This window comes from Ceratotherium simum, chromosome 8 (genome assembly GCF_057802395.1).
Source record: "Ceratotherium simum simum isolate JZ-2026a chromosome 8, ASM5780239v1, whole genome shotgun sequence".
Lineage (NCBI taxonomy): Eukaryota > Metazoa > Chordata > Mammalia > Perissodactyla > Rhinocerotidae > Ceratotherium > Ceratotherium simum.
This window is the reverse complement of record NC_141907.1, coordinates 49,061,977-49,088,806: the sequence shown is the minus strand read 5'-3', so window position 1 is coordinate 49,088,806 and position 26,830 is coordinate 49,061,977. Positions and strand designations below refer to the sequence as shown.

The window sequence follows — 26,830 nt, the reverse complement described above, 5'->3', positions numbered from 1 at the left end:
GTGTTTTAATTATTATCCTGCAGTTTGAAACACCTGTCCCAAAACCAAAGTTTTGGTACTACCATATAATAACAGTGACTACATCACTTATTGTTTACTGACATTTTTTATTGAGGTTTGTAGCTCATGATTTTACATGTGATTGTACAGAGCATTTAAGAAAAAAAAAAAAGCTTGGAAAGGTTGTACAAGGAAAAAAATCCAATAGATTGAAATCTGCCAGGTGTATATGATAAGATTAATGCCATGTGTAATATGAGAATGGTAAGAGACCAGAGCCTGCAATAGCTATATTCTTGTTCCTAGAAAGTGATTTTTCTTATCAATGAGAAATAGCTTAATTAGTTGTTAGTTTTTAAAATAAATTATCATCTTTTAAAAGATATTTCTTGAATTTAATGCTTGGCAAGTGGGAAAACAGTATGGAAAAACTTTTCCAAATTATCCTTCTACTTTCCAATGCATTCACAGAAGCCAAATGAAGGGAAATCAAGCTGATTTTTTCCACCAATTCCTCATTTTATAGTTCATCGGCAAAGATCAGCGTGAGCTAGAATATACAAAGACTTGTTTATAAATAAAGACATTCTGATTGTCCACAGCTCTTTCAAGACATATTATCTTTTATTACTTAGGATGGTAAAGGAAATCTTTATTCTCAAATGAAGCATGAAAACCGACTTTAAATGTTTTTTTCTTCATCTTTCTTGATTCATAATGTCATTTGAAATATAAGACAATGTGACAATTTGAAATTCAAGGCATTAAAAAATGCTCTAGAGGACTAGGCAGTGGTCAGCATAAGAGGACACTCTGTTCTAGTCATTGTATTCTGAGTTCTAGCCCCAAAGACTTCTACCTACCATTAAAGAGTTAATGACGTGCATGAATTTTGTCAAACATTTTTTGAGGTCAACCAATACATTTCATTTTGAAGCTAGGATCATTTTGCCAGTTCTACCTTGAGATGAATCAGAGGAATTTTTAACCTTTAAAAAGCTACTTTAGGTATGGCTTTTAAATATATTTCCTTGCCAATGTAGTGTGCAATTCTGCAGTCTTGGGCCATTGAGACAAACTTAACTCCCTTAAAATTTAAAATCCTCTGTTATTGGACTAACTGTACATCTTTAATAACCTCTCCCTTAGATCACAGAGTGGAACATTCTCATTTTGAAATTACTCATTCTGAATGACAATGTTTATCTAAATTAGATCGTTAGAAGTCAGCTTTACTTTCCTGTTCTTTCAAGCGCCTTCCTTTAGCATTCTAGAATGAAAGACGCATTGAGAATACTTTTAGACACATTTGGATTATGGAATACTTTGATTACACATCATGTGTACAATGGTCTGCAGTATTTTATGAATTGATTACAATAATTGAAGAGAGGACTTGAGAGTAATATTTTCAGCAGTGTAATTATTTGTTCAGTTTCAAAGTAATATTCATATATGTATATTGAATTAGCCTATAATATGAATATTGCTTGGATAAGAATTATTTTGCACAACGTACATAATTCCAATTTAATATTAATTTAATGTTTATTAGAAAGATTCATAATAAAGCTCTAAAAGGTACAAAGCTACTAGTAGCATTAACTGTGTCGGCGTACAATAGAGTAAGCAGATTAGAGTGAAATTGAATTGAGGCAAAAATACTTATATTCAAGAAACATTTATAAAATATTCATGTTTCCTTGAGACAAGATGTAGCTAGACTGAAATATCTAAAGAGTCTTAAAGTGTTTAGTGTTTCCTGCAGAATCAGCAGGGTAAAATTATAATATGGCAAACTCCAATTTTATTTTTTTCAACACATCGATAGCATTTGGTACAGTGTTTAAGGTTTTTATCACGCTAAGTGATTTCATTATTTTTTCCTGGAAAATTCTTCTGTATAACTCTAACTTAGGTCCTGCTACCTCACCATAAATTTGCCAACTTTGTTCTGCTCTCCATCTGTTCACATTGTGATTGAAAAGACTTGGTTATCCCATTAGAGGTTTTCTTCTTCTATGTTCTTCCTTGACTTTGTAATATAAGTCAAAGTTCTCCTTTCACATGCCTTCTTAAAAATCATAGCTTGAATTTACCTTTGAAATACTCTAATGGGACACAAATTAAATGAGAAAAATTTGCATGATATACTATTAAGAGAGAGAAAGAAACATCAAAACATAGTTGAAATCAAGACATTCAAATAATAACGTAAAGGTCCTAAGTGTTAAAGAAGGGCTGACTTTTAGTTTTTTTTAAAAACAGGGAATAATAATAACTTTATTTCAAATGAGAATATGCAAAACCTTGATAGCTACCTATTTTATTGCAAAGATCACAAAGTTTGCAATATTGTAAACACACTATTTCCTCTGCAAGCTGTAAATAAAAGTAATAAGAGTATGGAATATATGTACAGGTGAAAGTTAAAGATTGATTTCCCTTTTAAAGCAAAGAGGAAGTAACCAGGTTAATTAGTAAATAGGAAAGATTCCTCTTATGGCCTAAGCAGGAAAGAAGCAGCTACCAACACGTTTTAATTTCTACTAGTCTAGAAATGAAAATTCAGATATTTAGCAATATTTTTCAGATGGTTTAAGAAAGACATCTTTGCTGATTACAAAATTGAATTTACAGTTGGCATCCATCGAATCTATTTTATGAGCTCAAAGAAGCTTCTCATGTGAATTTTCATTTGCACAAAGATGCTTCCATAAGCTATTTTGTAGTGTTGCTGCTTCGCCCTTGTGCTTCCATGTTCCTAACTAATTTATTGACCTGCAGAAATCTAACATAAGATATATTTAAAGTATTACTTAGAAGTGCATAGTAATTACTTACGTGGTGAGTTGTAATTATGAATAACTAAACATGAACTAATTAAATCTTAAACCTTGGTACTACAATATAATGGGGAGATCATACATATTGTTATTTTATCTCAAATATTTTTGTTAGAGAAGAAAGGACATTCTTGTCAATATTTTCAGAACAGCTCAAAACCAAATTAGAGTTTGGGTTCTTTTTTTCTCTCTCTCTAAATTTGAAATGACATGCCTAGTAGTTCCATAGTGGGTTTTTTTCCCAAAAATATCCCAAACAGTAGTACTTAGGTACAGAACTGATGGACAATTTCTAAAAACTAATTATTCTTCCACTAATAGGAGATGATTATTGATTAGTTTGAAGCTTATCTTTAGACAACCCAGAAACTATTTTCGTCTCCCTTTTGGTCTTTACAGTAATGCAGAAAGTCAGTCTTTAGAGTTTTTAATGTCATTTTTTAAAGTAAGCAAACTAGTCAATGGATTTGAACATGTGTAGAGAAAAAGCTGAAGATATTGCCTAAAATTAAGTCTATGAGTTCTATATAAATATTACTAATTCACTCATATGCTTACCTCGTTATCATGAAAAGTTTGTCATATCAATTAATATTAAAAAATTAAAAAAAAAACATTGACTCAAAGATCTTTCATCAATGTCAACATTTTTAGATCAATGGGGATTTTAAAAATGCAGATCATAAACCACATTTTAATTGAGTCATTGTGAATTTGTTTTACAGGAAGTTAAGGGTTTCCATTACCTGCATTTGATTAATCCATTTTCCTGATTATTTTTACTTCAAGATAATTGTTCTCATGCCAGTTCTTTTTTTTCCATTACGATTGTTTTAGCATAGCATTTATTATTCGACTATAGTATTTTTAATTTTAATAGTGTGAAAACAAAGAGGGATGCTCAAAAAATTTAATTGGAATTCCAACTTATTTCTCCTTCACAAAATGTAGATTTCTCCATAAATACTATATCAATTAGGAACATGGGCTGTGCAACAATCCAACAGTTTCTGAATCAACTCAACATGAGGTATGCTACTAGTGTCCTGATAAAGTATCATGGGAAATAGATCTCAAAGAGAAAAAAAATCAAGTGTAAAATGTTATAAAAGTATTACTTTACTAGAAAATAATAATTGGTTTGTTTCATTAGTATAACATTTACTTCCAGCTATCCAAATAATGTGCTATGTATGTATAGTTTGTCTGATTGATAGAGATTTACTTCTTAATGGAAAATCAGATAAACACATCAGAAATATGCCGATAAGTAGGTCATGAATGTCACAGGATATCGACAATATAGAACAACCAAAGGTGGTAAAAAACAAGAAAATTTTAAAAATTATTAATTTATCAATAGCTACACATGAAAATGCATGTAAAAAAAATTCAAGTTCGGGAATTCAACCCTTGCTAGTGTAAAGAGGACTAAATGAATACATGTAGGATATACACAAATTTCTATTGAAAAGTGTGTGTAATTAACTCCTTCATCCATTGTTTTGTTTTCCTTAGAGTCACATAAAACTTGGGGAAACCATCTCTTCCTGTGAAAGTCTTTGGGATCTTAAGTCTTTCTGAAAGCACCCCAATTATGATGTATGAGAGTTCAAAAATCTCATCTTTTCATCTTGATGCAAGAGCTTGGTAGTAACTGACAGTACTGAATGGCCTTCTGCACCAGTGTATGTATTCAAGTGATTTTCTTCAACTTGGTCTATGTAGAGCTGGGAGGCTACCTGCTTCAAATTTCCATATAATGAAACACAAAAGATAACGGGCAGGGAGGTAGCAATATTAGAAAATCAGAATCGGCAGCGTTAGCAAGCTGAACTGAGGTAGTTTCCTCATTGTTCTGTGAAACCAGCTTCTTATTGACAGAGTTGCTTTCATATAGATTACTGTTGGACTGGCAAAAGAAGCCTTAGTGTTCATAATCCACAGACCACGTTTGCTTCTAAAGTTACCTTCAACATGTCTAGAAAGGGTTCTTTCATTACCAAAGGTATTCTGTGTAACAGATAGGCTAACCATCTTTCAGGTGCTAATATTGCCACATTGTGGTATGAGAAAACCTAATTACCATTAAAGCTTGTGGTTCTCCTCCAGCTTAAAAAAAATCTGTAGATTTAAAAAAAATACTCATTCTAAGTGACTAAAAAGGAATGATGCAGAAGATATTTTGAGGTGATATTAAGGTTATGATGTACTCTGGCCCAGCACCCAATTTTTTCTTTTGTCATATATTTTTAAACTATGTATAGATTGCTGGCTATTCTCAAACTACACCTCATCTTGATTTAAGAAATTAATTTATAGGTGGGTGGTGTTTAGATTCTTGGGAAAAAAAAGAAAAAGAAAAAGAAATCACCAATATATCACATACTACAAGAGAAAATATAATTTGGCGAATTCATTCTAGCTTTGTCCTAGGAGGGGCTCCATGCTTGGAGGACTGCTGGTAAAGCTTCTTCAGTAATTGGAGATCTAGAAAGTGTCTTTGAAAGGACTTTTTTCCCCTCCCATTTTCTCCATATATGGAACAAGAAAAAGTTAGCATAAAAATGTCTTAAACCATCTTCACAAAATGGATATGCTCTTTGCTATTATTCTTGTGGTTTTTAGCCAATCGAGTGAATTTAAATTTCCAGCATCAAAATGGAGTACATAAGGGAGGAAAAAATATGATTCAACCCCTCCCCCCAAATTCAATGCTTAAATCTCTGATTGAAGCTGGCCTTTATAATAAGCATAGTGACTGCAGCTGGTTTATAAATAATCTACATTGTAACCTATATATTAACCTGCTTGAAAGTAAGTTATACATCTTATTTCAGCCAACATAAATATGCCCATCCCATTTTTCTGGTTTACTTTGTCTGCAAAAATTGTATAATTTTGTGCTTAGGTTATCCATCTAGGCAGATTGATTTCTTTTGCAAGGCTCATTTGGGCCATGTAGGATTAGCAAAGTTTGTATATTGAAAACAGAAGGAAAGAAAGGCAAGAAAAATGAAAAGAATAATTAATCCAATAGTACATACATCAATACAATATCTTCTAAATCTCAATCAGTTGTTTATTGGTTGGCAAACAAGTTTCACTTTTACAACAAATATTAGTAATGAGGTCATCCAACTTTGAGACCATACAAAATGGATCATAAATTTAAAAAAAAAAATTATATGTGCTGCTAATTTACCTCTTGTATTCCTACATTACTTAAAATCCTGTCAAATAAATAAATTTTCCTGTTAATAAACAGAAGATTTTTAAAAAATCACTCAAAATAACTTGACCTTTCGATTTTTACTACAAGGGAGTGAATTTTCTTTAAAAATTGGTAGTGCAGGTGCCCCCTTGAGGGTCAGACTGAGCATTCAGCACTTTAACACCTATGGGATACTGGTTTTCACATGCAGAAGCCCCACTAGTTCTACTGACACCTCTTGACTTCTAGAATCATAGCTACTGTCTTGGTGATGAACTGCTTGCCAAATATGCTTTGCATTACAACAGATGTGCGCCGTAAACATAAAAGTTCGTCCTGCTCTAATTTGCAAAAATGCTCTTGGAAATATCCCAACCGAATAAAGATATATAGTGAGGGAGGGAAGTCTAATTTTCTTTATTTTATTTTTTTTTGTAAAAAATAATTTGTTTGCATTACTAGAAAATGATTCTTATAAAGTGATAGCTTCATTTATTTATTTATTCTTTGCCAGGTGAAATTTTAAAGGAAAAAAGGCACAAAAAAAAAAAAAAGAAAGAAAAGAAAATGAAAAGGAAAGAAAGAAGAAAGGAAGGAAACTTTGCTCTCTTACTGGTAGACAAACTTGCAAGACCAGCACGAAAGAAAAAGAACATTTCTTTTTTTTCCACTACATTAACAGGACTCAAATTCTGGAGGAAGAGAAAGCAGACTACATGTGCAATGCTAGTATCTGTACATTACATAGAAATTGTTCAATTTTTTTTTTCTGCCATTAGTTTTATCATCAGTTAATACAGCAAATCATAAAATATGCATTTAGCATATAATTCTAGAATTCCCCCCCGTTTCATTATTAATTTTGTTGTTTTATTTTGTATTCCACAGCCGTTCCCGCTGTGGTCAATTCAGGTTGTGAGTGACTAAAAACCACTATGTGACACAGTTTTGCTTTGCTTTTATGTTTGTTTGTGCAGCACTCCGATCTAGATGCAGCATTGTTACTAATTTCAAACAACTCTTCTGGCCTTTTAAAAATCAGGTCCTTGTCATTATAGTAACAGAGCATCAGAGATGTTAGAACAAACACAACATAATTCAACAAGGCCACAATGAGTACCATTTGCTTCATATCTCGTTCATTAACATAATGAAGTCTCCATCTGAGGGGGAAAGGACAGGAAAGGACAGGGCACAGGGGGATTTCAGCAGTTATCTTTCTCCCCTGGGCTGACCTAAAAATCCTAGTTAAAAAAAAAAAAAAAAAGAAGAAGTCTGAGAGTTTGTGTTTGTCTTTCAAGAACAGCATAAAGATTTAGGAGTACACACATTATTACCACTGCTTATATCAACTCAGAACAGTCAACCAGGTGTTAGCAGTTTTGTTGGTTTAAATTTCCATCTCATCTTCTATAGACTAGTGACCAAATGGGCAGGTCCTTTTGAACTTCCCTCAGGAGGGGTCTCATCTTTGTTTGGAGGAACTATAAACCCATCACTGCTCCCGCGACCTAGCTGGTAGTAGGTGTGCAGCTGATGGACGTGGTTTCTGGAGCCTAGGTTTGGCATGCTTTTGTAGTAAACATCTTCGGCATCACCACATTTGGCCGGTGGGGGTTCGGTCTGGGTGCTGGTGGTAACGCTCTCTGCGGCGGGCACACCAGCCAGTGCCGGCATGCTGGTGTAGAGAGAGTCCCTATGGGGTGACTGGAGATCTTCTGTGTGCTCGTTGGTTAGCAAAGGGAAAAAGCTCTCGCTGTGGTCTTGGGGGATCCGCCTTCTGGTGTAATGGTGTGGCTGGTGGTTCTCTGCGGAGTAAACTCTTGGGGGTAGCAAAGGAGCATCAGATTCCTCATGAATGAGTTCCAGGCCCAAACTCTCCTCGTGGTTAAAGGAGGTGGCGTCATCCAGGACAATGGCGTCATCTTCACTCCCACCGCCGAGGTTATTCACCAGCTTGTTCATCAGATTCCTGTTCTGTTCGCTGGAGCGCTCGTGGTTGTTCAGGTAAGAAGGGATATAGTTGGAAGTGAGTTCCTTCAGAATCTTTTTCTCTAGGGCGGTCTCGTTATGGTTATAGCCACGGTCTATGATTTGCACACAGTTGCTCAGGTATTCGCCACTGGCAATGCTGTAACTATTGCCATGGTTACCATTCAGTGGTAGAGTATCCATGACACTTGTATCCCTGGCATTGTTCAGAAGCCCCTCTGAAAAAGATTACAAAACACTATGACATTTATATCCAGTTAGCCACAGAACACACACACAAACACAAAAGCAAAAACGTCTGACTATGAAGTATGCATAAACTGCTAGCATTTTTAATTAAGTATAAAATGTTTGGAAAGAAAAAATACTATTAAATCTATATGTACATATCTTATATATATACTTGGACAATTGATAAAAATCTTGTAAATGGAAAAGAAGTGTTTAAACCAAATCTTTAAAAGAATTAAAAAAAAAGCCTATAAATTTGCAATTTCCACACAAACATTGCCTGACATTCTTTGAAGCATATTTGACTATAACTTAGAAAAATTTTATAACAAAATGCAAAATTTTGGTGTAATCATTCATAGCTTTCAATTTATACACATCAAAGTCAATTCAATAACTCATTACCCTTAATTTTACATGTTGTTTTAATATTGAAATAGGTATAATATTAACATAATTCATGTGTGGTACTTTGAATATACTGGTCAAAGTAAAAGAATCAAGTAGTTTCTAATAATTTGATATATAATTTTGTAAGATTAAAAATAATCCCTACACACAAAACCACAAAAGGATTATGTTAAATTTGTCAGAATGATGTAGTCATGAAATCATGCTTAGTCAAATAAATGGCACATCAAAATAATTTGCACATAGGAACTTTCAAAACAAAAATATTCAGATCTACTTTCTAATTTTTTTTCTGCTATAACCACTTTGGTTACTATTATATTAACCCATTAGTAATCATTTGGGGACATTAGGTAATACTACAAAAGAATGTGTAAAGACACATGGATCTGATTCCTAAAAACAGTCAGTATTAAAGGTTTTATTTCATAATGAGTGATGACTTTGTGTGCATATTAAACTTTGGGTGTAAAAGAGATTAAACATTTTATCTTGGGGAGAAACAGCTGCAGTGAAACAAATTTGACCACATGCTTCTTCAAGGTTTTTGCATTCTCTTGAATGAACAGAAATCCAAGAATCTGTAATAGTTCCATAAATCACTTCAAATGCAACCACAAAAGAAAATAAAACACAAACATTTAACCAATACTGGTAAATAAGAAAGAGTATTTGTTTACAGGACAATTAATTGAAGAATTGTATTAAACGTCTCAATACACTGCTAGCTTGTGAAAATATAGCATTCATTCTATATCTGTGATGCAGTAATGTTTACCAAAACTAACTTTCATTGCTAGTTTCATTGCTGGTTTAAATAAAGTATCCCAATACATCAATTTTTATATGGACTTCTGATGCATACTCTGTATTCAAGTAACACAGTTTTCAAAAACAGCAATGCATAAAATACATTAAAAAGTGGCCATCACAGACATAGGGTGAAGCGATTTATTTTCATGTTATAAGATATCTTGTAGACAAATCCACAATGTTAAGAAAAAATAAAAATAAATGCTTTTTAAAGGGCCATATGTGATGGGTGATTGCTGCTGCAGAGGCTGCTATGGTACGCTTGATGGTTATGGTTGAGTGACTGATGCATTGCAACATGTGTTTATTATTTCTGTTGTCAATGCATTAGGTACGGGTTGAAAACAGCCATAGTAAAATAAAGTGGCTATGTTGCATGTGACGTATTTGTATGATGGAATGTACTAATGAAAATTAAAAGTTTATGAATTACTTAGCAAAAATAAATGCTTAATTTAAAAACAATTTAACTCACACAAACATTACATGAGACTTAACAACTATGTTATGTGACACAATAAAAGAATCAGACAACAAAAGCGTCTAATCGCTATTAACATATATTTATATAAGTCGATTCATAAGCTTTTTAGTTTTTAAATTGTGAGATGAACTGTTTTTAATAGCTACATCATCTATATGTGATGCAATAAAAGTGAACTGAAAAAAATTACATTTGATATGCAATGTTTAGCTTTACTCCCATACTTGTCTCTCTGTAGGGCTCTAAACGACAGCATGAAGAAAAGGAAAGAAAAAACAACAAGTAAGCTTACAGCGACAGTAGAAGAAACATGAGTAAAAAGCAAATTGATGATATGCAGAAAAAAGAGTCAAAGGAAATAATTTCCACTGCCCCAAAATTCATGAGTCTGTGTTACATGGTTTATCATAATTAAATATATTGAAATGTTAGTCAGAAAATAAGAAACCCCCCTTAACACATGCTAATAAAATGAGTCTTTAATAAGCATTTCTGTAGTTTGTAAAGTTCAAACAAATACACATTTATTTTAAAGTTAAGATTATCATACCAACCAAGGAGAGTAAAAATTTGAGGGCAAGTCATGACAATCTCCACAACTATATTTCAATATTATATATGTGTGTGTGTATGTTAGAACATACCTGCTTCTAAGGAATGTTATATAACTTTACAATTTTTCAGTAAAATTTTAAATAAAATCTTTAGCTTATATACAGAGAGAAAACTACAGCTGAAGGTTTTCATCATTGCGATTTTTCCCCTTATGTATCTTCTCTTTCCGTGTACAAAGGTTATTTTTCCCCCACTGTACCTATACAAATGCTTTTTATCATTTGTGAATAATTCTCATCAATACTGTCATTTCTGGAGCTCATATTCAAAAGTTGTATAACTATGGAGAAAGAAAAGAGTTAAATCCAACCATTATTCTATATCAAGAAAATGTGAGGGGGAAAAGAATATCACCATCAATATCAGGTTTGCTTCTGGATTGCTATACAATCAAATGCAATCAAACATTTTTAGAGTTGATCCTTTAAAAACAATCCTAGCAAAATTATTTTTTTTTAAAAACTCGTATTTTAATCAGATCAAAAGAACTGCTCTTGCTGATTTTGTTTACAGGAAGGTTAAATCATCACAAAATAAACACCAGGGAAGTCATTGGGCTAGATCATTTCAAGAGATTCCAACTTGTTATAATTTAACCACTGCTTTAGAGAGATGGTGTTTGTACTTTACAAGTTAATTTGCTTTTCAGCAAAAGACCAATAATATTTCAAAAGGCAGAGGAAACGTCTTTTAAAGTTTCAAAATAGCTTTAGAAAAAGAATTTGACATAAAGAGCCAAGCCGTATAGCAACAGATGGAAATCGTTTGTAGAGTCATTATGGCTCCTTCCTTAAATGAGAGCATTTTAGAACTGGAAAGCACATAAGAGAGAACCAAAGTTCAGTTCTCGTTTTTCAAGATGAGAAAACTGCAGCCAAGAAAGGCTGAGCCTTATCTAACAAGCACTCTGCAAATAATGGCAGAACTGGGATCAGAAAGGGAATCTTCTAGATTTCCTCTGTGCACTACTGTCTAACTCCTTCTCTTCACCTTTGCCTTAGGCTTTGAAAGCCTTAACAGAATATTTATTTATATACTTGATAATATAACCTTGTATTCTTACCAATTATAATGTGCTCTTCCTTATAGCCCATCCTAAGGATTTATGTCTTTCTTTAAAGTTTTAGAATTCAATTACATTACTTTAAAATGTAAATTCTTTTGTAAAATGATGACTTTCTCTTTATATTATGTTTTGTTGACAGGTTAATCTATAATGAAATTTATCTTACAAAAAATGAATTCTCTAATACTGACAAGAAGATAATGGCCCAGATATACTATGCATGAAGTCTTAAATGGTTTCACAGACAGAATCTAAATCCACTATAACAAAAGTATATTATTCATCTTTATTCCTAACTCTATATGCTTCAGTAGTACTGTAAACACTTTTTTACACATTTTAAATAAAGGCATTACAAACAAAAATGGATACTTTAAATCTGAATCCTTTTTTGCTTGGATGGCATTGGTGCAACGGAATTAGAGGACCCATAGAACAGAACCAAGTGGTAATTCAACATAAACCACTCCAGTACCTACCGAGCCACCTATATTTCATGTAAGATTTCACCTTGCCAGTAAGAATATAAGTGCATTCATCTGAAAGCATAAGATTAGTAGCAATATGACAATCACCAAGATTTATTTTTGGTCAGTGATAAAAAGAATTATTTTAAGCACTACCATAGTTTCTTAACATCTAAAAAATATTAAAACATAAAATAGTTGAACAATTCCACTTCTGATTCTGACAAACAGTAATAAAATTATTTACTTTTGTTTTTTAAGAAAAGTCAGTAGAATTTATTTAATTTACTGGCATAAATGACAAATCTATTCAGAAGAATCCTTTGTGTATTTATTGATAATCTTAATAGCAGTACCTAGTAATAGATTCCACAGGAATAAAACTTTGTATCTATATGGTATTATTTTAAATTTTGCATCGTGAGAATTTCACTTTGATAGTGTTTATAGAAGTGTTCCATCCTCAGAAAAATCCCCTCATTTAGGATACCAGTAAAAATAAAATAAGAAGGCAGATACTGAATTAAGGAAAACATATAGATTAATAACTGCTAGTTTTTCATTATAGAAGACATTAGAAATTGTATCTGAGTCAAAAAAGCTAAACAAAATGTGACCTAAATTTATTTCTTGTTTTAAAACAGTTTCCAACAACTCTTTATGTAACGTGAATAATGTGGAATAGATTTAATTTGCAGATATGGTGTAAATCTTCATTTAACATCATTCAAAACTTACTAACACGTCAGCACACTTTAAAATGCTTATAATGACACAATTATCTGTCATTTAGCCTAATGAAAATAAAGAAACAAAACAAGCCTTTATAAGGTCTGCTAAATTGTTTTGCCAAACCACACCTGGTGTACTGTGTAATGTACACTTCATTGAGTGCTACAATGGAATAGGGACATTGACAAGTGAGAGACAATTTAGAGGGGGAGGTAACCATGAATAAGGACCCAGAAACTCTCTCATATCGATGGCACTGAGGTTGTTTTACTAGGGAATTGGAGGACTAAAAGAAGACAGGTTCGCTGCCTTCAAGTACTTAAAGGACTGCCACAGAGAGCAGAATGCTTTGCTTTTCTTTCCTCTACAGGGCAAAACTAAGTGTCATGGCCAGAGCCAAATTCTGGCTTAGAGGAAGGAAAAAATATATATAACATATGAAGTATTTCAGAAATTGAACATATGAAATCCTGAGGTGGGAAGGGCCCCCTTAGAGCAAATACTTAAGCACAGGCTGACAGAATGTCAGCAACATGGTAAAGAGGATTCAAGGAGTTCTTTCCCTTCCTTTGATTCTAAAACTCTGTGATTAAAGTTAGACTCATAGGCCTTAAAAAACTTGATAAAATTGAAAGTTTAGGGACCAGCCCACTGGCATAGTGGTTAAGTTCTCATGCTCTGCTTTGGCGGCCTGTGGTTCGCAGGTTCAGATCCTGGGCACGGACCTACACACCGCTTATCAAGCCATGCTGTGGCGGTGTCCCACATATAAAGTAGAGGAAGATGGGCACGGATGTTAGCTCAGAGCTAATCTTCCTCACATACACAGAAAAATAATTCAAAGTTTGGTTAATTATTTCATCCTATTGACAAACAACTTAACTGCATTTGTCAAGTCACTTCTGAATTATTGACTTTGGTATTTTTGAAATAACTTAAAGTCATCCTCTGTATCCGGCAAGGTGTGACCTGAGAAGCTCAGATGGTTTTAGACACCCAACGGCTATGTTGCAACAAACATACACGTTTCTAGAATGGGCATTCACACCAAGTGTTAACGCACTCATGCCACCAATCTTTTACCTCTGACTGAGAAGGAAAAAAAACAAAGATTCCCACAGAGGATAACAGAAATTTTATTGCAAATTACCTGGGAAAGTTAAATACTGTTAATCTATCACATCTAACTTGAAGGAACCATGGAATTCTCTGTTATAGTGAATTTTCTTTCAAATATAATTTTAAATAAGTGGATCACTGACTAGGATTTTTCTTTTATGAAACTTTTATTTGAATAATTTTTTCCTGTGGTCTTTTTACATATGATATGAATAATTTTTAATTTCTTGTGCTCCTAATAAATTTTTATTCTTAGAAATGGTAAAGCCACATCCAAACGCTTATATTGTAAGTGATTTTAAGGAGATTTATGCTTATTTGTTGAGATACAATTAAATTTTATATCATTTAAAGCTGGAGGATCTACAGAGGAACCATGTTCAAAAGCGTTGTTCTTAACATGTAGCCACAGTAAAATAGCATTTTGTGACTTTCTTGAGCCAACTCATATAGGCAATGGCAAGCTAGGGTAGAACCTGATCTGCTACTGTTCAGTTCACTGCTCTTTCCTCCATGGCTTAGTTCAATATAATTTTTCCTGGAATCGATCCAAATGCTTTCATCAGGCCTGATGCTTTGTGCCTAGAGTGTGCTTCATGGTATAATAGAGTAAGATTATTTTCTTGATCTTATAACATTAAGACTATCGAATCAAGTCTTCCTTTATCTTACTTACCTTAGGCAAATATCTCACTTCTCAAAATAAATACATAGGTATTTAATATAGAAATCAATCAACAACAAGAACAGTACAGACAAACCACAATACATTTTCTAACATTACAGAGAAACAAACACATATTGATGAATCAAGCATTTGTTTATCAGAAGGAAGGAATCCATTTCTTTCTAAGGAAAACCTAAGGAAAATGGAAAATAAAAGCACCAAGAAGGGCAGGAGGCAAAAGGAGTCTGTGTGTCTGCTTCCAAAGGAAAGAAAAGGGAGGAGAGAGGAAGGAAAAATAGGATGTGGCCATAAAAGCTACCTAAAATGGGACTCTCACTTGAAAAAATTAAGATAAACTCCAGCACACCTTGTGCGTTGTACATGCTGACAGAAGGGTTGTTACAGACCGCCGGTTCCCCAAGCAATGTATTATAGGGATTGTTAGTACCATGCGGACGAAGCAGAGCATTGCTTATAAGATGATTAGCCATGGCTCCTGGAGCAGCCCCATAGAAAGACAGAGAAAAAAAAAAAGGTCAATCAGGCAAATGTGTTTGAAAAAAAGAAAGGAAACATTTAGAATGACAACAGTTGATATAGTCCTGATTACAGGCAGGCAGGTAATTAGACTCAAAAATATACGCCACTAAAGCACACATGTTTCCAACAATGCACATATCTGAGAGTCAATGGGAAAGAAAGAAAATGATTTACAATGTTGATTAAGCCACATTTAGAGTGTTCTCTTTCCCAAAGTGTAAGCAAGAATATATTCCCATGCTTGCTAAAAATAAAAATTAAAAACAAAGCAAAATGCAGTCTCCCATACAAACAAAACACAAAACAAAAGCTGAAAAAAAATAGTTTAAAACACAGAAAGAAAAGCTAAAATTAAACTAAAAATTCCTTCATTCACAGAAACCATTGGGTTGTTTTCAATGAAAGTAAAAAAGGAATAAAAGGCAATATTTATGATAAAACACTCATTTGGAGAGCAGTTGTTGACACAACAGAAGAATTTGACATTTCTTGAAATTCTATGAAGAGGAATTCGTTAAATTGAAATAAAATAAAATATAAATCACTCTTATTAGTACACCATAGTCAGCATACTAATTAGGTGAAATTACAAATCTGATAAAATAATCACATGGGCATATTTTAAATAAAATATTAACTTTGTGCTATCCAGCAATATATATATATAATTCCATTTTCCATTTTCCAACTGGTTGTTTGGACTTTGGCATAGCAAAGTAACAAAGTTAAATTTTTTCATCTCTTTGTAAACAGATGTACTTAGTTTCTAATGTACCATCAGTATGAGTTGCAACCTCCCACCCTCCAAAGACTTGTAATCAAAAAAGCAAAAGAGGAATAGTTTTATTAAATATAATTAGGCCATGTATGAAAACAATTGGCAGAATGTATATTTATGTTAGATGATAAAGAAAGGAATGGTGACTGTGAAAAGAAAAATACAAATTGTATGGGGACAGTCAGGTTGAACACACAGGTATATGGTAACTTATATATAAAATAAAAATACAATATAGATCAGGAGAAAATATTTGCAAATAAATTTACAAATATTTGCAGTCCAACAAGACTAGGATCTGGAATATAGAAAGAACTCTCAAGTCAACAGTAAAAACAAACAAACAAAACATGAACAAACCCGAAAAACAATCCCATGAGAAAATGGGCCAATGACATAGACACTTCATGGAATAGGATATACAAGTGGCAAACAAGTTCATGAAAAGAACTGCTATTAGCCCTTAGGGAAGTACAGATTAAAACCACAATGAGATGTGACTACACACTTAAAATAAAAATGGTGACAACACCAAATGCTGGCAAGGATGAAGAGAAACTGGATCACTCATACTTGCTGGTGGGAATGTAAAATAGTACAACTACTCTGGAAAATAGTCTGGCAGTTTCTTATAAAATTAACCATGCAATTAACATACCATTCAGCAACTGTACTCTGGGACATTTATCCCAGAGAAATGGAAATTTATGTTCACACAAAAACCTGCCACATGAATGTTCATGGCAGCTTTATTTGTAATAGCCCATAATGGTAAACAGCCTAGATGTCCTTCAACTGGTGAATGATTAAACAATCTGTGGTATATCCATATTATGGAATTCCTAAAAAGGAATAACTATTGATACACATAACAGCCTGGATGAATCTCTAGAGAATTATACTAAGTAAAAAAGACAATGCATATATTTACTGTATGATTCCATTTATACAAATACAACACTCTTGAAATGAAAAAGTTATAGAAATGGAAAACAGATTAGTGGTTGCCAGGGGTTAAAGATGGAAGGGGGAGAGAAGTGGGTATGGTCATAAAATGGCAACATAAGGCATCCTCGTGGTGATGGAACTACTCTGTGTGTTGACTGTGGTGGTGTATACACAAACCTACCCTTGTGATAGAATTGCATTGAACTAAACACATAACACATGCACAAATACAATTAAATATAAGTAAAATTGAAGAAATCTGAACAAGATTAATGGATTGTATCAATGTCAATATCCTGTCTGTGATTTTAAAGTATAGTTTTACAGGGTCTTATTGAGGAAAATTGGGTAAAAGGTACATGACCTCTTTATCATTTCATACAACTACAAGTGAATCTACAATTATCTCAAAAAAAAGTAATCTATATTGAATAAAAAAAAAATTTAGTCACTCGTAGAAAATGTTAAAAAAATGAAAAGGGAAAACTCGGTGATGCTAGTTTTAATTTTTTCAAAATCATAGCTCCTTGTTATATGGTAAATGATCAGCCAAACAACAAATATTTTAACCTCAAAATTAGGAAAGTGAACATATCTTGATTTAAAGGACAATATTGCTTGTCAGATCTTTAGAGCTGGAAAGTTTCAATTCTTTCAGGAAATAAGCCATGTTTTTTGCATCCTACACATTTTGCAAAGAACTAACACAGAATTTTTCACTTACTAAATCCTCAATGAATAGTTTCTGGAATTGTACAACATATACATTTAAATGTTTTTAACACAGTGAGATGGCAGATCTTCAGTTTATCATAAAATGGGTCTATCAAGATATTATTTTCCATTGATGAATTAAATATATGGAATATTCAGAAAAGCTAAAAAGAATTGGCTATAGTGCCTTTTAAATAAGAAATGGAATATTGTAAATCTTAAGCATATATATTATTGATGTTACACAAATTTAAGATTAATTGTTAGAGACAGGATTTGCTCTGTACATTTTTTTTTTTTTTTGGTGAGGAGGATTAGCCCCGAGCTAACATCTGTTGCCAATCCTCCTCTTTTTGCTAAGGAAGATTGGCCCTGGGCTAACATCCGTGCCCCTCTTCCTCTACTTTATATGTGGGATGCCTGCCACAGCATGGCTTGATAAGTGGTTCTTAGGTCCGCGCCCGAGATCTGGGCCTGCGAACTCCGGGCCGCCGAAGCGAAGTGCGTGAACTTAACCACTACGCCAGCAGACCAGCCCCTGCTCTGTACATTTTTAAAAGGCAAATAGGTAAGTTGTACCTATTAGTTAATATTTATTATCCTAGCCTTTTTTCAAGCAAAAAGGTAAGTTAGTCTTTCAAGACAAATAATTACTTTCTAAAATTACTCTAAATAAGCATTTAAATAGAAAATGAAAGGTGTAAGCAACTTAAAATGTACTAGGGTAAAAACCTTAAAAATATAAAATTGCTCAAATTCTTCACATTCCCTCACAGATCAGATAAGAAGCGAGATTTTGATGGCTGGAGCTTGTATCTGCATTCTTATACACTCCCCTTCATCATGACACATTATTTAATTTGAACTAATTGGAAAACAAACAGTAGGCTGGGAAAATTGCCATGCCACTCTTTTTCTTTGCTTCACATAACTTATAAAAGAAAACATCCCTCTGTCATATATATCAATGTATTTTTTTCTATGCTCACGTAAAAGAAGATGATCTGTGCTTTAGAATAAGGAAACAATTGAGTTGGGAAGAATCAAGCATACGCGAGAAGCAGGTGACTCAATATTTTGGTTTCTGTTTATCATTCGGTTTAAAAAAAAAAAGCTAAGAATAGAAGAACAAAAAAAAGTTTAAGCACAAAAAATTGGAGTTCCATAATGGAATTCTAACGAAGCTATCAAAATTTTTATAGATAATGCATTGGTTATATCTTTCCTATCATAAATTTCCTTTTCAGTTTTTCTAGGTGTTTTTCTAATTTGTGAACGTATTTTAAAGCACTTTCATCAGTGAGACCACTAATGTAGAAAGACTGAGTTTTAAAGTTCATTTTATTTATCATCAGTTCCTGCTAAGCTGGAAAGGCCAGCAACAATAGCAGAAATGCTATTGCTACACAGCTGTGTGTGATACAATGTTGGCTAAATGGAATAATATTCAGTCTCAGCCAATGGCTTTAGCAGGTTGCTTTCTCAAATCCAGGTGCGACGCGGAATCAGTGACTGATCTACAGCCATAACGAGTGACATGCAGTCACGAATTGGAGAGTCACCTGCTGTTACATCTAAAACCACATAAACACTTATAAAAAATAATTTAAAACTTTAAAAGCCTTTTCCTCTTTATCTTTGGTATTAAGGAGCTTTTTCCTGATAGAAAAACAAGAATCACTACTTAAAGTAAGTTGCTTTTTTACTCTCTCTCACTCACTTTTATACCTCAGGTGCCATTTGAAATCAACGTAATTAGTGTCACTGAAACTAACTTTAGTCCCCAAAATGGAGAGCTACAAGGCAAGTGAGGGATCCGTAACGGGAACTAAAGAGGAGGATATGAAGTTTGATCATCAATGTTTGCAAAGAGTAGGAAGTTATGGATAAGCTCTGTGTGTTTGCTAGTTTGAAAGAATGACAGATATGTCTGAGCAATCACACAGTTATTACTGATTTGATTCACCCAGGGTAAGAGGTCAACACTCTTTCATGGACGCTCAGGGCGTGGAGTGACCTCAAGGAGTCATTCTTCCTGTCGCCATCTCAAACAAGTGCAACCTTCCTAGTAGATATTACCACATGGTTCCTATAGTCCCCACTCACATTTAGGCATTTCAATTATACTTTTGAAAGGTGGCACTGGCTGTGCTGAAAAAAACTGGCTTGTTGTCAGCGCCTACATCTTTTAACTAGAAACTCGCACAGAACCTGTCACCCTCCATCGTTTATGTGCAAAGTTACTTTTGTCTTTTCTCTGTAGCTGTACTGCATTTCACTTGTCTTTGCTGAAGTCTATTCTGTTTGCTTCTGGCTGTTTCCTCGATTTACTCAGGTTGCTTTGAATTCTGATACTATTTTCCAAGGTTCTGTCCGTCCTGTCTCTTCCTCTTCCTTCCAACTAACTTCTGATTTGTAAACTTCCCTTCTAATGGCTGTGAAATTGCTGAAGACTTCCAAGAAGATCAGTGTTTACAGACCACCTGTCACTGTTTTTCAGCTGAAAAGTTAAGCTTACTGGTTAGTTAGTTTGAAGACACAAATAAGTTGATGGACGTTAGGGGGTGGAGAGGAAGATAGTTACAATGCTACATATGTGAAAAGAATGTTTTTGTGCTAATTTCCCTGGAACGTAATCCTCAGGAAAACAGGGAATATTTCAGGTTTTTTTCACTGCTCTATACACACCGTGTCTAGAATAGTTCCTAGAACTCAATAAATATTTGTTTAATCAATGAAAACACTAATATGAAATCTATAGCATCCTAAAATACAAAACAAAAACAGTCATTTTAGCAACTATGAGTAGTTTCATAATTTGCATAAATTTTTTAAGAGTGCCCATTGTCTAATTTCTAATGTGGTTTCTGTATTTCCTTCTAACACTATACCAAGTGCTATAATATGGAAACTTTTAAATCTGAAATAAACACTCACATAATTATTTGAAAAATGCTACCTGAATGCTAACTGCAGATACTAATAAGAGGAAAAAAAAAAAAAAAAAAGTACAATTTACCATGACGCAAAATAAAAAGCTCAAATTGGGTAAAAAAGCTCAAAGGAAAAAGTTCCAAGTAGCTATGTAAAAATAGCTGTTCCTTAATTATCTGACTCACTAAATCCTGGCTACAGTCTAGTCATACCTACTTATTTGCTGTCAGAAACAAGGGTTAGCCCTTTAATAAAACCATGGGAAAGGAATTAACATTGAATTTCAACATATGTGAATCATCAACAAAGCTGCCAACAGAAGGCCAACCACAAAATCTTTATTACTGATGAAAATGTGACACACAGCAAACAGGATTTTCATATCCCATACTGAACAACTTAGGGAAGTTTTTCTGACAATTATTTGAAAGTCAGACCATAAAGCTACTGAAAAAGATTCTGTGTAAAATCGTAGATAGTCATTTTAAGAGGAGTCTTTTTCTTTTTTACTTTATTTATACATGAAGGTGGAGGTTGATAAAAAAGTTTTTGAATGAGTGAAATTTGAGTGGAATAATAATAGTACACTCTTTTCAAATGTAGAGTTTTGCCACAAAACTGTTATATTTCTTTCTTTATGAAAATAAAACAGGTGTTTTGACATGGGGAGGCTCTGAATGACAGCACTGTGTAGGCCAGTTCAGTGTGATACGTGTAACTGAGGACTGAAAATCTAAGGCAGAGCGGTGGGCTTTGAAATTGTGGAGTAAAGAATAGATCTGAAAAAAGATGACAGTTGGATCTCACTTGAATCTATATTATACTATTCAGAAACATAATTCAAACAACGTTTCTTCCTGACAGCAGGCTAACAAAAGTATACTGAAAAGCTCTTAAAATAACTTGAATTGTCACTCTGCTCTGCCCCTCACATTTCATTATTTAAAAATGTACTTACATTCTTATTTGATCATATTGGATGGGCAAAGTTTTATAATTCAAGACCTTGGTGATCTAATGAACTAACTGAATGCAACCATTCTTTAATAGTCACATACCAACATGCCTCAATTTTCAAATTCTTATAATTTATAAACATGTAGAATAGTAAATGTTCTGTTTGTTTTATCTCAATAAAATAGTTTTACCTGGATGTTTCTTTCCTTCTTAATATACCTCATCCTCCATTCCATTCCTTCTTGGTTCTGTCTCCCTTGGTTTGACATATTTTTCTTTTATGAAGTCATTTCCATTGTATGCATTGATTCTTGCATATAAACAAGAGTTATATATAAAGCAGAGTGACACCTCTGTGCTTTTGTAGTCAGACCTTAATTTTGCTCCATAATGGAGACTTCATTTTGTACAAATATAAATAGTTTCACTAATGATGGTATTTTCTACAGAATTAGAATACTAACTTCAGTGTAAGGCAAGAGATCTTTCACTGGGAGGTGGTATCTACGAAGTTGTGAAACCCTTAAAATTGTATATAACATGCTTTAGGTGTACATTCGTGTGCTCAATTGTGCATGCATACAGGCCCGCATCTCCTTCCAGTGAAAGGGTTCTATGGTTTTTATTTCCTTCACAAAGAGTTAAGAAAACTGGTGTAAAGGATTAAAAAGACATGTCTTTCTTTAGCAAGTGAGCTATAATATAAACAAGAACACTGGAAAAGATGAATCAGAAGTACCAAAAATACATTTTATATGTATAACACCTAATCAATTGTGATATAACATTATGAAGAAAGGTTAAAACTCAGAATTTAGGACTGAATAAGATTTTAACGTTATCTAATCCACCACTATTATTTAATACATAAAGAAACACATTTTTCAAGGCATTTATATTTTACTTAAGGTCAAATGACTCAGATAGGTTTACTTGAACATATTTAACTCAGTGATTTTTCAAACATTTTTAGCATCCTCTCCCCAAAATATGTTTCAACAAAATTTTACTGGGAGCCTTCTAGGAGTGCATTACTTTTTCCTCATATGCTTTTTTGTAATGTTCAATTATTTTATTTTCATATTCATATATTCATTTATGTGCCATAAATGAACAAATGAAAATAAAAGTAAATAGATAAAAGAGGCTTCCAGAACTACGGGGAACTGATCCAATAGGCATTATCTATTTTAAGTAATTTGTTTCCTATTTTTTGCTTTTCTGTGTGACAAAACAATATCAACACACCACACAACCTACAGAAAGATAGTGCAAGCAATGATTAGTTCGATTTTAAAGGGCTACTTTATAAAATAGAGACAGCTATATAAATCAAGACCAAGTTGTTTATAATAAGAAACAAAACTAACAGAATCTGCATGCTATCCTTAAAAGTTGTATAAAACATTTAAAAACCACAGAAACCATAATTTTATATTTTTTACTATTTTTATTCAAACAATTAATGAAATTACAAAGTGTCAAAGAAGAAATATTTTATTGAAAGCAAAGAGCTCTTTGATCGTTTTTTTCTAAAGTCATAAATAGAAGAGCTGACATCTTGATTTATCACACTGTGCACTTTTAATAGCCAACAAGTTTGCTATTAAATTTTAATCAACCTGCCTATTAAATTTCTTTCAAATGGTTTGGAGATACTTCAGCTTCTTTTAATAGCTAATTCATTCACTGGGAATCTATTAATATGAACTTCAATGACATGTTTTCTCCAGAGTACAGATTAGGTTATTGTTAGTTCAATATAAAATGAAATATTCTGAATGCAAAGGTGTTGCTTCTATTTTAATATTGAGAGCTTTAGAGTTGGGAACCTTAGAAATTAGCTATTCTATTCCCTGTTATTTTGCACTAATTGGCTTTATACATGTCTTCTTGCCCAAACACATGAGTTTTTCTGCAATAAATACTTAAAAGTCAAATTGCTGGGTCACATGCTGTGCACATTTTCAATTTACAATATATTGCCAAAATGCTGTCAAATGTGTTTGTACTAATTCACACTTCCAGAAGCAATGTATATTTCTCAAATTCTTTCTAGAACTTGGTATTGTCAGACTGACATTTTTGCCAATCTGATGAAGTATGAAATAAGATCCCGTATTATCGTTATACTCTGTATTTCCCTGATTACCATAAAGACGGAATAATTTTTCATATGTTTATTGGCCAAAAGGGTTCCTATTCTGAGAACTACCTGTTCTTATCTTTTGCCCACATATATATTGGGTTGTTGAATTTTATTTACTGATTTGTAGACATTCTTTATACCATCTAGGCACTAACATTGTGTTTGTCATATGTGTTGTTTACAACTGCTCCCAGTGTTTCACCTGCTATGAGTACTGTTTAAATTTTTATCTGTCTTTGTCTTAGTTTATGATTTTGTTATTTTGTTTTTAAGAACTCATTCTTTAACCTAAAATCTAAAATATATTTTCTTCTAAAAGCTTTAAAGTATTTCTCTCTCTCTCTCTCTCTATTTTTTTGGCTATGAAATGTAACACAAACCTGTTGTGCTGCAGATGAAGAAACTGATGACTTTAGATATTCAGTGTTGTTTTTTACATAATTAGCTGAAAGCAAAGCTGCTCAGAGATCTTAGTTTTTCTGACTGCTCAAGCCAACAGTAGCAGGATTGGATCTCAGAATTCTTGGTGAATCTTTGGTTCACAATAGAGGAAGGGGTTGGTCTGCAGTAGAAATGATGAATCTATACTACTTAGTTACTCATCTCTAAAGCTCATCTTTTGTGGTCAAAGGCATATATCTGTGTGCTGTAAACTTGGATATTTTGAATACATCGGCATAGTACTCAAAACAATGAATACTGAGCCTAAAGATAATGGCCAAGTTTGCTTAACCACAGGCAAAAGAGCAGTAAATCACAGCTCTTTTTAGTAAATCAAAGGCATTTAGCAAAAGAATATTTATCTTTGTCATTTGCACAGTAGCTAGTCAATTCATTTTCTCTAAATCAGATTATCTTTTGATAATCTGTTAACAGTATGTAGTCAATCCCACAGCTGTATTTATTTGTAAATCACACATTGCTTGTCAATTTTTGCTGAATAAAACAAACCTCAGAACAAATGAAAGTATGATAACTATTTAACAATATAAAATAATTTTACTAATGTGAAGAAAATATGACTTTTAGTGTAATTCTCTGTCCTCTATTGGCATACTTTCTTTTACTGTGCAAACTATACGAGTTTACATGCAGACAGTCTATCCTGGTTAAAACTTGAATTTTAAATTTGGAACCTATATTTGAATGAAGAATGTCTGAGAGAAGCAGATATGAATTAAAACAAGGTATCTATGAATCAAAAGATTCTTGATAATGTTCAGAGAAGGTTTGTTTTATCATATAATCACAATCAGCTCTGTTCTATTTAGACTGAGGGTGTTTCAGGAAACTTATGTTTCTATTTTTCTACATCAAGACTATCTTCCTTCAATCTGTATATCCTCTTAAATCTTTCCTAATTCTCCAGTGATCTTTTGGGGGTTGTAAATTACTTTCCATGAATCTGATGGGTAACTTGTCTTAGTTTTTGAAGCAGTCACATTCCTTATAATGATAAATTATGAAGAAAGCCTATTTTAAAAATCATAGGACTTCCTATCACATAATTTTAAATGACATGAGGTATATAAGGTTGAGCTATATAAAGTGCAAGCCTTTGTATGCACTTCAATAGGAGCTACTTTAATTGGATACTACACAATTACTGGTAATGACAATTTAAGTATCTTTTTTTCTAATGAGGCCTTCTTTTGCTAAATTTATATCTCCTGTCCATATTTTAATTTTTCATGCAATTGAATTAACTTCTGTTCACTTTTAAAGTAGCTGATATAAGTTAATATAATCTATTTCTTAGATAAAAAGTACTTTGAACAAGTGATGACTCAGTTAACTTTGGATATCATATACTGCATTTATATTATCACACCCTTTATGTTTATAATACAGTACGGATGCTTTTCCAGATGAGAGAGGTACAGTCAGATTTTGTTTTTAAATTTTGAATTATAAGACATTTCATAGTTTTTGTTAAAACCGGAATTAACACATAAAAGTAATAAGAAGTTTAATTTATAACATTATCACTATCTACTTGAAGTCAACTCAAACAGATTTTCTACTTGTTCTAGGCATTACTATATTGTCCTGACAGAGGACACAGTTTCAAGGAATATCAAATTCAGGAGAACAAAGGCCTGGGAAAATTACATCTTTGGTTCTATTACTAAATGATTATAGGAAGAAGCTATTTACCTTATTTTTTAACACCATCTTTGCCCTGACCAAAATGTTCATCATTTTAGTGAAATATAAGAAATTAAAAATTACCGATAAAAGGATTCTACCAATGAAATACCTTGAGAGCTTCCAGGAAAGAAAAGAAGAATGATTATAAAATTCTTGCAACTTAAGCCCTACAATTGGACAATAATGTATACTAATTCACCACATGCCATATCAAATAGTTTTGTAAAAGGAACATGTTATTGGCCAATCCATCTACCTGTATATTCACTGTATTTTAAAGCTTTTCTTTTCCTAAATGAATAGGATGAATCCACATTAACTGTACTGAGAACAAAAGAAAGTAGAAGGAAATGAATAGGACATGAAGGAAATCAAGAAATAAAGATGTGAATAACTGTGCCATTAAGAATATCTTATTTCCATGTGAGGTGATAAAATCACTTTGAAATACATTCTTGGAAAACATCTTTATTCTAACCATCAGCAAGCTTCATGAAAAGCTGTAATCATAAGAAAAGAACACAAATTTTTGTTATCTTGAGTAGGGCTTTGTGGTCAGAAAGACCTTGTTTGGAGTCTAGATTTTTGCCTTTACTAGTGACGTGATCTTGCACAAGTTACCAAGAAACCCTGCTTCTTCATGAATATAAAGATAATGGATAATGAATAATGAACAGTGCATAATAGGTAAATGATAGCTATACACACTAAAGGAGAAATCCCAAATTTATCAGGAACTACAAAGAGGCATATTGTGTTCTATTAAAGAAAATAATACTAGCAATTTTGGAATATTTACATTTAGATCTAAAAAAAGATAATATTTTTTGAAATATTACATCCTTAGCAACTTAGTATGAAACAACAGTAATATTTCAAAACTAAGTCGAAATGTTCTGTAGTACTATAGTTAGAAGTTATCAAGGTCTCTCACTGCAGCTCATTTGATTTATCATAAAGAGGTAAGAGATACTGCCAACTATATATAGACAATAAGATAAT

At 32.9% G+C, this 26,830-nt stretch overlaps 1 protein-coding gene across 19 annotated transcripts in view; it reads right to left on the bottom strand.

Annotated features, from left to right (window-relative positions):
- Nucleotides 1–26,830, bottom strand: part of ADGRL3 (adhesion G protein-coupled receptor L3) — an 812,769-nt gene that overhangs the window by 24,037 nt on the left and 761,902 nt on the right. For 18 of the 19 annotated variants that reach the window (XM_087434392.1, XM_087434383.1, XM_087434386.1 and 15 more), the window contains one exon: nt 5,915–8,270. The exons of the other annotated variant lie outside the window; for it this stretch is intronic. In XM_087434392.1, the coding sequence (XP_087290518.1) occupies nt 7,471–8,270 (800 nt within the window). In that variant the 3' untranslated portion in view covers nt 5,915–7,470. Of the gene's footprint in view, nt 1–5,914; nt 8,271–26,830 lie in introns of those variants that run through there. 19 annotated transcript variants of the gene reach the window in all.